The sequence below is a fragment of the Podarcis cretensis genome (genome assembly GCF_951804945.1).
Source record: "Podarcis cretensis genome assembly, chromosome: 8".
In the NCBI taxonomy this organism is placed as follows: domain Eukaryota; kingdom Metazoa; phylum Chordata; class Lepidosauria; order Squamata; family Lacertidae; genus Podarcis; species Podarcis cretensis.
The window spans coordinates 27128076-27143184 of record NC_137177.1 but is presented as its reverse complement, the minus strand read 5'-3'; the positions used below and the strand labels follow the sequence as shown (position 1 = coordinate 27143184).

The window sequence follows — 15109 nt, the reverse complement described above, 5'->3', positions numbered from 1 at the left end:
GCTGGCACCTGCACTTGCTGTTTTTCTCGCTCCCTCCCTATCCCTTTTTCTTTGGGTGTCACGTATTTCAGACTATAAACCTGAGGGAATAAGGATCTCCCACAACTCCTCAAGCTAGAGGAGATGTAAGCTCCAGTTTCAGGAAGCGAAACTCCAACCTCCCCCCCTTTATTCACTGGCTTGGTCTTCCTGATGTTGCTTCAACACTGTGCCAAGTGCATTGTGAGAAGTAATAAGACAGACAAGCACACATGGTATGTACATATTTTTAATTGGCTCACTTGGGAAGAGCCATAGCAGCTGATGCAGAAGAGGAGGGAACACCTGAGAATGGAGCTTTGACAAAGCCATAGTTGATCACCCATCCTTCTACAACTGCTGTATATCGCCTTTCATGTAAAAAGAATCCTGCACTCCAGGAAGTGGGGATGAGGAGCTGCTGAGCTCCAGGTGGTATTGGGACTACAACTCCCATCAGCCCCAGCAAGCATGGTGGCTGCTCAGGGATGATGGGAGTTGTAGTCTAGCAACATCTGGAAGGGCACACGTTCCACCTCCCTGACCTAAGGCCCACAAGGACATAGCTCCTTGGCTTGTGCATGGCCTTAAGGAATTCCAGGCCTGGCACCGTAATACATTGTTCTGCGGTTTGTACAGTGGTTTTTGTAAAAGCTTTGGAAACAGGGGTTCATGGTGAGGGGACAGCAAACACCCAAGAAAACGGCTTCTATAATTCTTATTACAGTTGTACCTTGAATCCCGAACGCCTTGCAAGTCAAACATTTTGGCTCCCGAACACCACAAACACAGAAGTGACTATTTTCGGAACCCAAATGTCCAACGGGGCTTCCGATTGGCTGCAGGAGCTTTCTGCAGCCAATCAGAAGCTGCGCTTTGGTTTCCAAATGTTTTGGAAGTTGAACAGACTTCCGGAACGGATTCCATTCGACTTCCAAGGTATGACTGTAGTGGGTTTAAGGAATTGGAGGCATGAAGGATAAGAAGAGACTGGGTGATGAAGGGCCTATTCAAGAAGCAAGCACAAGGAGGATTAGGACTCTCAAAAATACTGGAAGAAGGTGCAGAAGTTATTTTTGTTTCAACAGGGCGATCCCTATAAGACGACTGGACTTTGTGGTTTTATTTATCCAGGCTAGTATTTAGACCCTGCTTCTCAGGGTGGGGAAAAGCCTTCATGAAATAGCTTCCAATATAGTTGAGATTAGGCCTTTTTTTAAACAACAAAAATACAACAACAACAACAACAACAACAACAACAACAACAACAACAACCCCAAAACTCTTCCAGCCCTGTGGCTAAAGATTTCAGCACACAAAAACAAATATGTTAGGGATGTTTAGGAGTTTTGGGCGTATGTGGGGTGGTGGTCCTGATTGAGAGCAAAATATATATTTGGACAGTATCAGCTCTGAGATTCCCTGAAGGAGCTTCCCAAGGCAAGCTTGGGTTATGCCATGATCGGGAACGTGGCATCAGTGGCAACTCCACAGTTGTTGTCTTTCATAGACATGAGGATGTAGCCATCATTTCCCCAGTAGGTGGACCAGGAGTTCTTCACAAGCCAGTAGAGTTCGCCTTGGAGGACACCGTAACCTACAGCTAGGACCGCATGATCCAGCTGGCCTCGTTTGTTTCCTAAAAATGGATTAAAAAAAAAATAAAAGAATCAAGCTTTGTAACAAGTGGGATAATGGAAAAGAGCACAGGAACAAAGCTGCCACCCAAATGTACTGCTGAAGATTGAGAATTCAGTTCCTCATGTGCAATGGCCTCCTGCAGAAAAGGGAGATCATTTTCCTCTCACCATATTAGAACTCAGGATTACAGACCCTAAGAGTGGGACCAGGAAGAGAGAAAGCTACTTACTGGGTTACCTTGAGTGACCCATTTGCATTCTTCCTCATCCCAAATACCATATGCAAAATGGGATTGTGATAATGACCTGCCTCCTAGGTTGGGTCGGGACGATGAATGAGATATGCAAAGGTCTTGGCAGTGCTTGCCAAAAGGCGTAATTATAACCAGCTGATGATTTGCAGTAACAACCATTGCGCACACTTTCTGTAAGTGATGATTATCATCAGCCAGGCTGCCATGTGACACCATCCTCTACCTCAGAGGTAAAGAGGCTATTGACTTGCCAACACTGCTAGACTACAACGTCAGTCACCCTCAACCACTGGCCCTGTTGGCTGCAGCTGATGTGCATTGCTGGACCTCAACTCCCCTTTGGAAGCAGCAGGGTGCAGAACTTTCCCACAAGTAGATCTCTTAGTGAGTGGGTAGGCACCCGAAACTTTTAGATCTATGTGGGTGGTGCTCCAGCTGGCCACAGCAATCAAGAGGACAGGAGATCCCTGCCAAGGCCTATCTAGTTTAGCATCCTGTTTTCAAAGTGACCATCCAGATATCCACGGCCTCGCTCCGATTTGCATAGGGCTGATGTCTGTGCAGATAGCACAGAGGATGTTGCAGTGGAAATCAGCATCTATGTATTTATTTACTGCCTTGCATTTCTTCCATTATAGAACCCAAGATGTCTTACGTGCGGTACCCAGGTGACCACCCATATCCAAGCACTGACCAGACCTAGACCTGGGACATTTGTTTCAGTAGCCTCACATGCCTTCAGACCATAACCTGGGGAGGCATTAGCTTCCAATTTCGCCATACAAAGCATGGAGGAGTTTACCGTATCGCAAATAGCCATGTGGGATGATGTGCAGGTTATGCCAAGTGCTCTTGAGATGCATCGCGGGAAGTGCAACTTTATTTACAGCAGGTAGTGGGGATCCTTGAGCCCAGGGGACAAATGCAGCCCTCTGGGCCTCTCTATTTGGCTCGGGGGGGGGGCTCCCCCTAGGCCACAGCCTACCCCACACCAAGCCACACTCCTCACCAGCTCTGCTCCACTTCCTCCTTGAGGGTGTAACTTTGACAAGGACTCGTTTGCCAGGATGGAGAGGTGTAGTTCAGGTGGGAATATAGCCTACTGCATAAGGGTAGGATTCACACCCACTGCTCTACCCTGTTTTGCCTCTGGCTTTGTTCACCCCTAGCCTACGGCCCCTGGAAGATTACCCACAAGCAAGAGAAAATGTGGCCCGCAGGCTAGAAGAGATTCCCCGCCCTAATTTACAGTTTTCTGCCACAATCTCATAGGCTGGGACTCACCACACTTGGGCTCGTAGTAGACACCATTGGAATAGAAGGAAAAGCTTCGGTGGGAGGCGTCGATGCTGACAGACACGGGGCCATGCTTGTAGATGGCAGCTTTCAGAGCAGTATGGTTCCCAGAGGTGACATTGACGTAGCCTTTGAGTTTGCCCACAAGCTGAGTGTCGTTGCTATGGCAGTAGCCATTCTGAAAGAGAGAAGAATCACCCAGGTGGGGATGAAACCCAAAAAGAAAACCCCAAGATTTCACTCATCGTTTCATTAACCACCATTGTTGTCCAGGAGTTTCTAAAAGCTTTCTGAATACATTTCTTTCTCCATGTGCAGTCTGGAGTCTTCACTGATCTGCCCCTCTAGTCTGGGCTAGATCAGTTTAGCTGGAGGGCTGGGGACACTGCTGCTGGGCAACCAGTTCACAGCACACTGTGCAAACCACAGCCTTCTATGCCCATGCATATCTCCGCCTTACCTCACTGCCTGCCACCCTATGCACAGTCAAGACTGGCATACATATGATGTACATAGTGATGCTGCACATACAAATGCTATCGTGCTCAAGAAACACATTTGTGTGGAGTGCTGGAGTTTCCACCTCCTGCGAAGTCTTCAGACGCCAGTGTGCCTGCCGGACACATGCTTTCCAATGCACAGCATCAGTATAGATGCCCACCCCTCTTTCACATGAACATGCAGCCAAGGATGGAGTCAGTGGGCATAATCTCACCCTGTGAGATTGGCAGACTTTCCTTCTCAAGATTCTTGGATATTCACATTCAAAGCACTATGACGCCACTTGAAACAGTCACAGCTTCCACCAAAGAATCCTGGGAGCTGTTGTGTAATAAATGGCTTATTAGTAAACTAATTCTGGTTTGACTTCTCTCACCTGGCCTTTGTATGGGCCGTAGGACTCTGTGCTGGCAATGCCGCCGTGCTTCATGACCCACTCGAACGCCTGAAACTCCTCGCCACCGTCACAGGCATAGTTCCCAAAGCCCCAAGAGCAGTCAATGAGGATTTGCTGAGACAGAGGGATGAGCTGCCCAGTCTGGGGAAACAGGAGAGAAGCAAAATGTCAGCCTTGGTTGAGAGGAAACTGTTACAGTGGTACCTTGGGTTTTCGGACGTAATCTATTCTAGAAGACCGTTCAAGTTCCGAAATGTCTGAAAACTGAGGCACAAAGGGCAGTCTGCAAATTTAACAGAGAAAATTGAGAATACACTCAGTGGAAGCCACTCGACTTCCGAGGCACGTTAAAAAATGGAAGCGTTTATTTCTGGGTTTATGGCGTTCGAGTTCTGAAATGTTTGTCAATAGAGACGTTCAAAAACAGGTACCACTGTACCTGCTTAGCCACGCAGTGCTAAACCGTAAATGTCAGGATAGCACACATGGAACATTCCCTTTAGAAAAGAAGCATTAATAGCATATTTTACTGCTGAAGCAAGGTTACATTCATAATGTGGAAAATAGGGCCGTTTCTTTGCTGAAGCTGAGCAGCTTTGTCACTGGCCTGTATCTGGATTGGAGACCACTAACCTGGGGTGTTGGAAAATTCCAAAGGAATTTGACCCATGTTCAGAATGAAAATCAATCCAGAAAAAATTATTGGCCTTCACTGTTGGTGCTTTCAGTCCACAAATGATTATGCATCAATTAAGCTTCCTCCCGCCCCCCCACTGCCAAAAAGACCCCTTGCATTGTGTTTCCTTAGCATTGAAAAAAACAGAGTGGAAGAATGAAATGACAGTGTAATTTATATAGCCAACTTTGCAATTTTGCCACAGTGGACAGTGAGGTGAAGTTGTGGTGAAAGATGAACTGTGGCGGAATGGAAGCAGAGCTGCATGCAATAGCTACAATGTGGAATGGAAAATGATGCCTTTTTGTATCCCTGCTCTGTGCTCCCCCTACTGAATAGAAGTGGGAAATTAAATGTACTAAATGAAATATTAAAATAGACGTTGCCACTGCTTACCAGGAGGGAGGTGGTGGGGAGCTCAGTGCAGTGTAAGTGCACCAGCAGAATCACAGCATTATTTCCATCAGCATGCCTGTGCACCGCACCAACCTCCCCATCATGTCTCCTGGTAAGCAGAAATGACACACCAGCTGGGTAGCTCTCCCTGTGGAACGTCGTCCCTTCAGATGTCAAGGAGATGAAGAACTACACAACTTTTAGGAGACATCTGAAGGCAGCCCTGTATCGGGAAGTTTTTAGCCACCCAGAGTGGCTGGGGAAAATAATAGAATAAATACTTTTCTCAGGAATGTGAACAGCTTGGACCTGTGTAGCATCCATTCGCTGAGTTCCCCAACACCTTCCAAATTAGTTGAAAGGAAATTCCCTGGTGAGACATAGGTGAGCTCTTACCTTGAGGAAGAGAGCCCCTTCGAGGGCTCCAGTGCTGGAGAAACTCCAGCAGGAGCCACACACAGCCTGGTCCTTAACTGGAGTCACTGCACCTGGAAGGGACAAGCAGAAAAGAGTTGAGATCCACCTGCACAACCATTTCTGTCGCCATCAAGCTACTGCAACATCACTCCTTTTGGATGTGGAGCAGCAGAGGTGTGTAACTTCAAGGATGCGCCATTCGAGAGTTAATTCTGTTTTCATTTTTAATTAAAACCAACTGGGGGACAGGGAGGGGCCACATTTGAGTGGAGCAGTAGTGCTGGGGAAATTTCTGCTTGCCCCATGCCTAGAAAGTACAGATCAAAGAGGTTTCCCACTTGTCCATTCATTCTAGGCATGAGTTGGAATGGTTCTGCCTTTGCGCTGTCTCCCAGGAAAACCCACTCTTTAATGCTAAATCAGAGCAAACATCAGTCCAAAGAAAACCCTACTGAGGTTTGCTCCAATTCAGCATTACAGAGCAGGTTTTCCTGGGAGAAAGCAAAAAGTGTGGATGAGCCCTTAGGGCAAACAGAGGAATACCTGTATGTATATTGGAATATCTGCATTTGGCTGGGAGGAGACTAATGCCCTTTTCTCCAAGTACCACTGCTCCAGTCGAGTTTCAGAGTCTCCACAGCTGCTTTTCAGGCAAAAATAAAAAACATCAGGAGATTCTATTGCTCTCCTCTGCATTTCCCAAGGCTTAGGACCACAATTGCTTACAACAATTGGCGCCTATAGCTCAGAGATATAGCATCCGCCTTGCATGCAGACGGTCCCAGGTTCAGTCCCCAGCATCTCCAGGTAAGGCTGGGAGAGAGGCCAGCCTGAAATCCTAAAAAGCTGCTGCCAGTCAGTGTAGACAGTATTGAACTTGATGGACCAATGGCACGACTCAGTATAATCCCCTTCTTATTTGTTCCTTGCCTACACAGGATTGCCATCCAAAACCACTCACCGTAAAGCCGCCAGTCCAAGCTCTCTGGCAGGATTAGGCCCACGTACATCTCCTCAGGGAAAGGCAGCCCATTGTTTGGCGCTGTAGTCTTGAGCTTGCCTCTCATCACAGCTATCTCATCCTGGGTGAGGTCCGCTAAGTGGTTCAGCGCCAGCTTGTAGGAGAGGTTGGCCCGGTTCTTGGAATGGACAAACCTGGGGGGGAGGGGGGCAGAAAGAATGGGAAAGCTGGAGGAGAAGGGGCTGGGCTGGGCAGGGGGCGGCTCAGGCTTGTTGTCGTCCTCCCCTAACCCTCTTGGGGTTAAAGGTACCTTGAACACTAACACACGGTTCTTGGAAGTACAGGGATAAAGCCAAAGTAGAAATTTGGTATGGCCAAATTCGCCTCACAGAGCTATAGTTCTCAGAGTGGTTTAACAGTCAGTCCCTCTTCCCAGGGAATTCTGGGAATTGCAGCCCCACGAGGGGAACAGGGGTCTCCTAACAAATCTCAGCAACATATTACCCTTCCAAGGATTCTTTGGGGGAAGCTCATGACTCTTTAAAGTGGCATAGCACTGTTTTCAACGTCCAGGGCACATATCAAGTCTTTTACAATGTTCCAGGCTTTCGACAGCAGATGAGAATTTTTTTAGTGTGGCGTTTTGATACTTGGTTTAGGCTGCTTTTTATTCTGCTGTTTTCATCAACACAGTTTCAGTACGTTTCTGTTACAATGGTGTGCTTTGTCCCCGGTTGTAAATCGTCCTGATAAACTGGCACCGAAGGGAAGTATATAAATGTATTAAACAAAAGCTGCTTCAGAGCACAGTGCCAAAGCCTAGGTCAAAATGCAGGGAAGCAACTAAGCAGAGGGGCCCCAGCCTCGAGGAAGAGCCCCAAATGATCTGGGTCTTGATTTCAGCAAAGCTTAAGCCCCAAAACATGTGTTAAGTGGCAGGGCTCAGCACAGGCTGGGATACTGGGATTTAAAATGAATTTTATTATATTGAACAGATTTAAAAACAACAAGGTAGCCTCAGACAAGCGTAGCTACAGTCACCTCAATATTATCATCAAAAAGCCAAGTGTGCCTCCATGCATGCATGCATATGCAAGAGTACACACTTCCCCTTGAGGAATGGCTGTGGCTCATTGGTAGAAAATCTGCTTTGTGTGCAGAAGGTCCCAGGTCCAATTGCCAGTGTCTTCAGGTAAGGGTGAAAATGTTCTCTGCCTGAAACCCCAGAGAGCTGCTGCCAGTCAGTGCTGACAATACTCAGTTAGATGGACCAATGGTCTGACTCAGCTCAAGGAACTTTCCCGTGTTCCTATTGGCTCTCTAACCCACTGGTCTTCAACTGGCAAGTCAGCAACCACTGCTGACAGTCAGTGTTGACAGCAATGGTGTGAGCACTGGTGTGACTTGGTATAGAGCATCTCCCTATGTTCCTTCCCCTCACCTCCAGGAACCAGAGCCAGATCTAAATACGGTATATTGGCGCAAGATTTCAGATCCCATGCTTTGACTCTGACAGCACAGCCACCACCTGTTTCATAATTACTCCTTTTTATAATATACTCCATCAGTAAAGGTGAGATGGGATGACAGCGCTTCTTCATTAGCTCTGCTTGAAAAGCCACCAATATCTAGCTCCTCCTCTTCAAATATTTCAGTCCTAGGTAAGGTAAGGGGACCTCTGACCATTAGGTCCAGTCGTGGCCAACTCTGGGGTTGTGGCGCTCATCTCGCTTTATTGGCCAAGGGAGCCGGCGTACAGCTTCCGGGTCATGTGGCCAGCATGACTAAGCCGCTTCTGGCGAACCAGAGCAGCGCACGGAAACGCCATTTACCTTCCCGCAGGAGCGGTACCTATTTATCTACTTGCACTTTGACGTGCTTTCGAACTGCTAGGTTGGCAAGAGCAGGGACCAAGCAACCGGAGCTCATCCCGTCGCAGGGATTGAACTGCCGACCTTCTGATTGGCAAGCCCTAGGCTCTGTGGTTTAACCCACAGCGCCACTCCCGTCCCTCTATCCTAGGTAGTCGTTATCAAAATCAGGTTAGTCATGTCAGACTAACCTGATCTTGTTTTTTGACAGAATTACAAGCCTGGTAGATGAAGGGAACGCAGTGGATGTAGCCTACCTTGATTTCAGCAAGGCATTTGACAAGGTGCCCCATGATATTCTTGTAAAGAAGCTGGTAAAATGCGGACTTGACTATGCTACCATTCAGTGGATTTGTAACTGGCTGACTGACCGAACCCAAAGGGTGCTCATCAATGGTTCCTCTTCATCCTGGAGAAGAGTGACTAGTGGGGTGCCACAGGGTTCTGTCTTGGGCCCGGTCTTATTCAACATCTTTATCAACGACTTGGATGATGGACTCAAGGGCATCCTGATCAAATTTGCAGATGACACCAAACTGGGAGGGGTGGCTAACACCCCAGAGGACAGGATCACACTTCAAAACGACCTTGACAGATTAGAGAACTGGGCCAAAACAAACAAGATGAATTTTAATAGGGAGAAATGTAAAGTATTGCACTTGGGCAAAAAAAAAATGAGAGGCACAAATACAAGATGGGTGACACCTGGCTTGAGAGCAGTACATGTGAAAAGGATCTAGGAGTCTTGGTTGACCACAAACTTGACATGAGCCAACAGTGTGACACGGCAGCTAAAAAAGCCAATGCAGTTCTGGGCTGCATCAATAGGAGTATTGCATCTAGATCAAGGGAAGTAATAGTGCCACTGTATTCTGCTCTGGTCAGACCTCACCTGGAGTACTGTGTCCAGTTCTGGGCACCACAGTTCAAGAAGGACACTGACAAACTGGAACGTGTCCAGAGGAGGGCAACCAAAATGGTCAAAGGCCTGGAAACGATGCCTTATGAGGAACGGCTAAGGGAGCTGGGCATGTTTAGCCTGGAGAAGAGGAGGTTAAGGGGTGATATGATAGCCATGTTCAAATATATAAAAGGATGTCACATAGAGGAGGGAGAAAGGTTGTTTTCTGCTGCTCCAGAGAAGCGGACACGGAGCAATGGTTCCAAACTACAAGAAAGAAGATTCCACCTAAACATTAGGAAGAACTTCCTGACAGTAAGAGCTGTTCGACAGTGGAATTTGCTGCCAAGGAGTGTGGTGGAGTCTCCTTTGGAGGTCTTTAAGCAGAGGCTTGACAACCATATGTCAGGAGTGCTCTGATGGTGTTTCCTGCTTGGCAGGGGGTTGGACTTGATGGCCCTTGTGGTCTCTTCCAACTCTATGATTCTATGATTCCTAAGATTGCTTCCCCCCTCTCCCCTCCCAGTCCCTTTTCCCTTTTGTGCTGTGCCTTTTAGATTGTAAACCTGAGGTCAGGGACTATCTTCTTGTGGCTCCCAGAGCCCTTTTTTTTGGCTGAAGGACAGGATGAAAAAAAAAATTCAAATACAACCAATGACCTCATGTTGTGGGTGAAGGTGTGCTTCCTGTGTTCCATCTCCCGTTCATCATCATAGGTCTTTCCAAACCGTTTTCTGTATTGGTGGAACACTTGATGGGCTCGGTCCTCTTCTCCCCCCACAAAATCTGCCATGGGGTTTGCCATGATGTGATGCTCTGAGGAGTCGCCGGGCAGTTCATCACATAGTTTTGTTTCTAGGGAGAAAACAACCCGGCAGATTTATTTATTTATTTCCTAATAAGTATACACTGCTTGATTGTAAAGAAATAAATAAAATCCTCAAAGCAGAATACACAAAGAGAATACAATGATAAAATTATAAAGAGTTAAAAACAACTATTTAGAACATTCAAAAAATAAAATAAGCAGGGATTTCAACTACAGCATCCATGGCAGGTGGCCACCCAGCCTGTGCTGAAAAACCTCCATTGAAGGGGAGTCCACAACCCCACAAGGAAGACTGTTCCACTGCTGAACAGCTCTTACTGTCAGAAAGATGTTCCTGGTGTTTAGTAAGAACCTCCCTTCTTGTAACTTGAAGCCACTGGCTTCCTACCCTTCAGATCAGGAGAAAAAAAGCTTGCTCCATCTTCCATGTGATAGCCCTTGAGATATTTGAAGATGGCCATCGTTATCTCCCCTCAATCTCCTCTGTTCTAGGCTAAACATACCCAACTCCCTCAGCCATTCCACATAAGGCTTGGTTTCCAGACCCTTGATCATCTTGGTTGCCCTCCTCTGCACACGTTCCAACTTGTCAATATCCTTCTTAAATTGTGGCGCTCAAACAGATCAATCAGTTATTGTCCCATCTATTCTCCTAACAAACAAGCAGGTAGAAGGTCTGATTTAGCTGACACATGGAAACAGAGGTCCAGTTGAGGAACGTCAAGCCTGGGGACTGATTGGAGCTCCTGGGGCTTTTCTGATTGTTCCTCGGGACTCTGCCCAGGCCATGCCCCCAGGCCAAAAACTTCACTGGCCCTGCTTATACCTCTTGTTATACCTCTTGCTTGCCTGGATTGGGAGTGGTGTGTGTCTGGCCACATCTACCACTTGTTATGCAGCCCCAGGAAGGCAGCCCACATGGGAACGGGGCCCTCAGGTTGACAAAGGTATCCCACTCTTGCATTAAAACCAAGGGTAGCCAATGTGGTGACTTCTAATCGTCTCTGGACTCCCAGTCCCATCAGCATGGCCAGTGGTCGGTGTGAGTTGTAGTCCAACAGCATCCCAAACACACGACATTGGCTCCTGCAGCACCAACCATAGTTTAAGATGAACTATGGTTTCCTGTGAATGAGCAGTGAGCTGCTGCACAGTAAAAGTTCCCACGACGCTCCTCCCGCACAGCAACCCGATTGAGCCAGAATCTGGCTTGTTGTGTTATACAAACCCAGGTGCATGGTTTGTTTTCCCCCAAATAAACCACATGTGGTAAGCCATAAACACACCTTGGCTCCCACTTGTGGTTTGTCTGGAGAGAAACGAACCAGCCCAAATTCGAATGATGCAACGGGCGATATTCTGGCTTGTCTCATCAGCAGGAGCAGTGGCAGGATGGGGGTTTAAAACTACGCTTTTAATGTGTTCTGCAAAACCAGCTCAGAATATTCCAACTGGACCAGGAAGGTTCAGCAAAGAAATAAGCTCAACACGAAGGTGAAGAAATCACAGTAGTTTACGCTTTTCAGGAAAGAATAGGGTGGGTGCCTGCTAGGGAGGATTTGGGACAGAATATGTTGTCTTAAGGACTAGATACACACACACACACACACCACAACGTTCTGCCAGATCTTGTGCTACAGAACTATTTCATACTTTGTTGCCCTTGTGTTTGTTGTGGTTTGGTTGGCATTCCACAAAGCGCTCCAACCAGTTAGATCACATCCGCACCGTACAATTAAAGAACACATTTAGAACATGTTTAAAGCACATGACTTCCTCCAAAGAATCCCGGGAGCTATAGTTTGCTAAGAGTGCTTGGAACAGCAGCTCTGTGAGGGGTGCACTTTGTGGAATGCCAACCAAGCCACAGAAAACACAAGAGAGAAGCTGCAAAGCAGAAATGAACAGGGAACCTGCAGCCCTCCATGTGCCATGTGACTACAACTCCCACCTTCCCTGACAATTGGGCCATGCTGGCTGGGGCTGATGGGAGATGGAGTCCAACAACAGGCAAAGAGCCCCAGGATTCCTCACCCCTGCAGTGCAGAGGCTAACATGTCAAACTCAGGCAGAAGATCCATTGCAAAGATGCAGACCTGCTTGAGGGCTAGCCCGCCTTACAAAGTTGTTGAGCAAGATCAACCCAGATAAGTTGTTTTGCCGCTGTGAGCGAGATCACCCTAAGCTACTTGGAGGAAGGGTGCGGAAGGATAATCTCGTACTCACCGTTCGGCTTCAGGTCGAAGACGGAAGCTGGGAAGCTGTTGGAGAAGTCGGTGTAATCTATTTCATACTTGTCGTAGTGGGACCCCAGCAAAGTGTTGAAACCCTTCATCTCGTAGTGCACAGGTGTCACACCACAGCTGCTGTTGGTGACCCACATGGTGTAGATATTCTTCTTCTTGCCCCCGTAAGAGATGTTCTGCCACACGGTGCAGTATTTGCCTTTGTAGTATTCTTCCCTTATGGGCTGGGGAGGAGCAATGGAAAGGGCAGGCATGAAAAGGGCTGTAATCCAATGTGAGTCCTACCAATTCATAAACTTAAGTTAGCCCTATCCATCAATTCCGGTGGGTCTACTCTGAGTGGGACATGCACGGCAAACAACCCATTGACTTTAATGGGGATTATTCTTTTTAGTATGTCCACTCGGAGCAGAACATAGCTGGATGCAACCCGAGGTCATCATTCTGGTCTATCTAGCTCTCTTATGTCTCCTCCAAAGGTGGCCAATAGGGTGCCCTCCATATATTGTTGGACTGCAGTTCTCATTGGGACCACCAGCTCTGGCCTGGGATGACAGGAGTTACAGTCCCAAAAGCTAGTTTGGTTCCCCCTGCTCTAGTCTCCCATAGCCTCCAAATAAATAGCCTACCAATTAAGCTGGACAGGTTGCCAGCGTCCACTGTGTAATACTGGAGTTCACTTGCAAGCTGCATCTATTGAATGATGCTTGCTTGCTTGCTTGCAGCATTTTTACCCCACTTTTCAGCCAAAAAAGGCCCCCAGAGTGGCTTGGGGCCAGATGGTTGCAGTAGCCAGGCAACAGCAGGAGGGCATCACATGGACTCCCCTTGGTGTAGAGCAGGCATAGGCAAACTCGGCCCTCCAGATGTTTTGGGACTACAACTCCCATCATCCCTGACTACTGGTCCTGTTGGCTAGGGATGATGGGAGATGTAGTCCCAAAACATCTGGAGGGCCGAGTTCGCCTATGCCTGGCCTAGAGCTCCCCATCTTCCTCCCTGTTTTTTAAGTCTTCCAACTAAAGCAAAGTCACACATGCACGCACACGGACGCACGGACACACACACTGACTTCACTATTCAGGGCAGCAGCTTGGCAAAAGTCAAGTTACAGCTTGTCATCAAACACATCTTCCCTGCAATGAGTGCCACTTTTAACAGCCACCATGGAACAACTTTTCACGATTATCAAGGAACTGCATCTGGGCGTAGCCTATTTTGCATTCGTCCTGGAAGCTTGGCACATGCCAGAGCAGCTTATGGCAAGTGGCTGAATCACTGAGCCAAGCTGCCTGAGGACCTGCCACCCTCTTTCGACAGGAGCAGCTCTCTTGAGCCCTGTCAGAAAGGGAAGGGGCTGAAATGTCAAGTGACATTTGAAGCTGGCGGGTCTCCCTGCAAGCACAGTAGCCTCTGAAGCAGATGTAGACAGGTAGGCTACAAGAGGCTGATGAACTGGGGAGGAGCTACATCTCAGTGGCAGAGCACCTGCCTTGCATGCAGAAGGTCCTGGGTCCAATCCCTGGCATCTCCACTTAATAAGGAATCAAGTGGCAAATTTTTGCATGGGCCAAAGGACAAGGAGTCCGATGCTGATATAAGGCAGAGTACATAGCAGAAACTACTAGGTTTGAATCCCAGGCAGGCCTGGGAAGGTCCCCTTCCTAGAACCCTGGGGAGCCGTGGCCAGTTGGTGTAGGCAATACTGATCCGGATTAACCTTGGGTCTAAAAAGGCAGCTTCCTATGCACCTAATTCCTACGCCGTGGGAGACTGGGCTTGGAAGAGACTTTGAGGAAAGGACCATAGTTCTGTGGCAGAGCTCTATCACAGCCTCTCCTAATCTAGCACCCTCCTTAACACTTTGGACTACAAATCCCAGAGCCAATGCCCTTGCCCCAGCTGCAAGTCTCAGCTGCTTGCAACCAGCCCTATGATCTCCACGTATGTTGCACCTTCCAATGTGTGCTGGAAAGAAGAGCGCTTCCTGCTGCAAGGCCTATGTCCACCTGGCCTAGGGGGCGAGGCTCACACTCACCCTGAAAACAGCTAAAAGACTCCTAAAAAGCTCAACAACTTTCACCAAGAAGAATATGGCAACCCTAGTTTTACAATGTTTTAAACGGTTCTAATTTTGCTTCCTCTGTTTTGTTTTTGTCTGGTGGGGGTTGGGGTTGGTTAAATGTTTAGTTGGGGTTGGTGGTTATTTTAATTTGGGTGTAACTATAAACTGTTATTATTGGTTTCTATTGATTTATTGGTTTGTTTGTTGCCTGTATAGGATATGTTTGATGTCTTGTTGTGTTTTAATATATGCTGTAAGCTGCACAGAGTGGCTGCGGAAACCCAGCCAGATGAGTGGGATATAAATAAAATTATTATTATTAATGTTATTACCAATGAGCAACCTGAAAGGTATGTCGTGTTTATTGACAGGCAACTAAGGCTAAGCACCCAGCAGGCAAAGGTGACAGAATCAGTCCATAGCAGGTGTCCCAGATCCAAGTGGGGAAGGGTCTTAGCTCAGACTGCTTTGCCTGCCAAAGGACCCAGATTCAATCCTCAGCATCTCTGAGGTTGAAATCCTGGAGATCCATTGCCAATCAGTGCAGACAAAGGTAAAGGTAAAAGGTAAAGGACCCCTGGATGGTTGAGTCCAGTCAAAGACGACTATAGGGTGTGGAGCTCATCTCGTTTCAGGTCGAG

The 15109-nt window shown here is 47.6% G+C and overlaps 1 protein-coding gene across 1 annotated transcript in view; it reads right to left on the bottom strand.

Moving 5' to 3' along the window:
- Nucleotides 1-252: 252 nt before the first annotated feature.
- Nucleotides 253-15109, bottom strand: part of LOC307221526 (digestive cysteine proteinase 1-like) — a 33121-nt gene continuing 18264 nt past the window's right edge. The window contains exons 5-11 of the mRNA XM_079986114.1: nt 12384-12627; nt 9988-10183; nt 6557-6750; nt 5575-5666; nt 4086-4247; nt 3197-3386; nt 253-1657 (exon numbers count right to left, since the gene is read on the bottom strand). Coding sequence (XP_079842240.1) covers nt 1470-1657; nt 3197-3386; nt 4086-4247; nt 5575-5666; nt 6557-6750; nt 9988-10183; nt 12384-12627 — 1266 coding nt within the window. The 3' untranslated portion in view covers nt 253-1469. The remainder of the gene's footprint in view (nt 1658-3196; nt 3387-4085; nt 4248-5574; nt 5667-6556; nt 6751-9987; nt 10184-12383; nt 12628-15109) is intronic.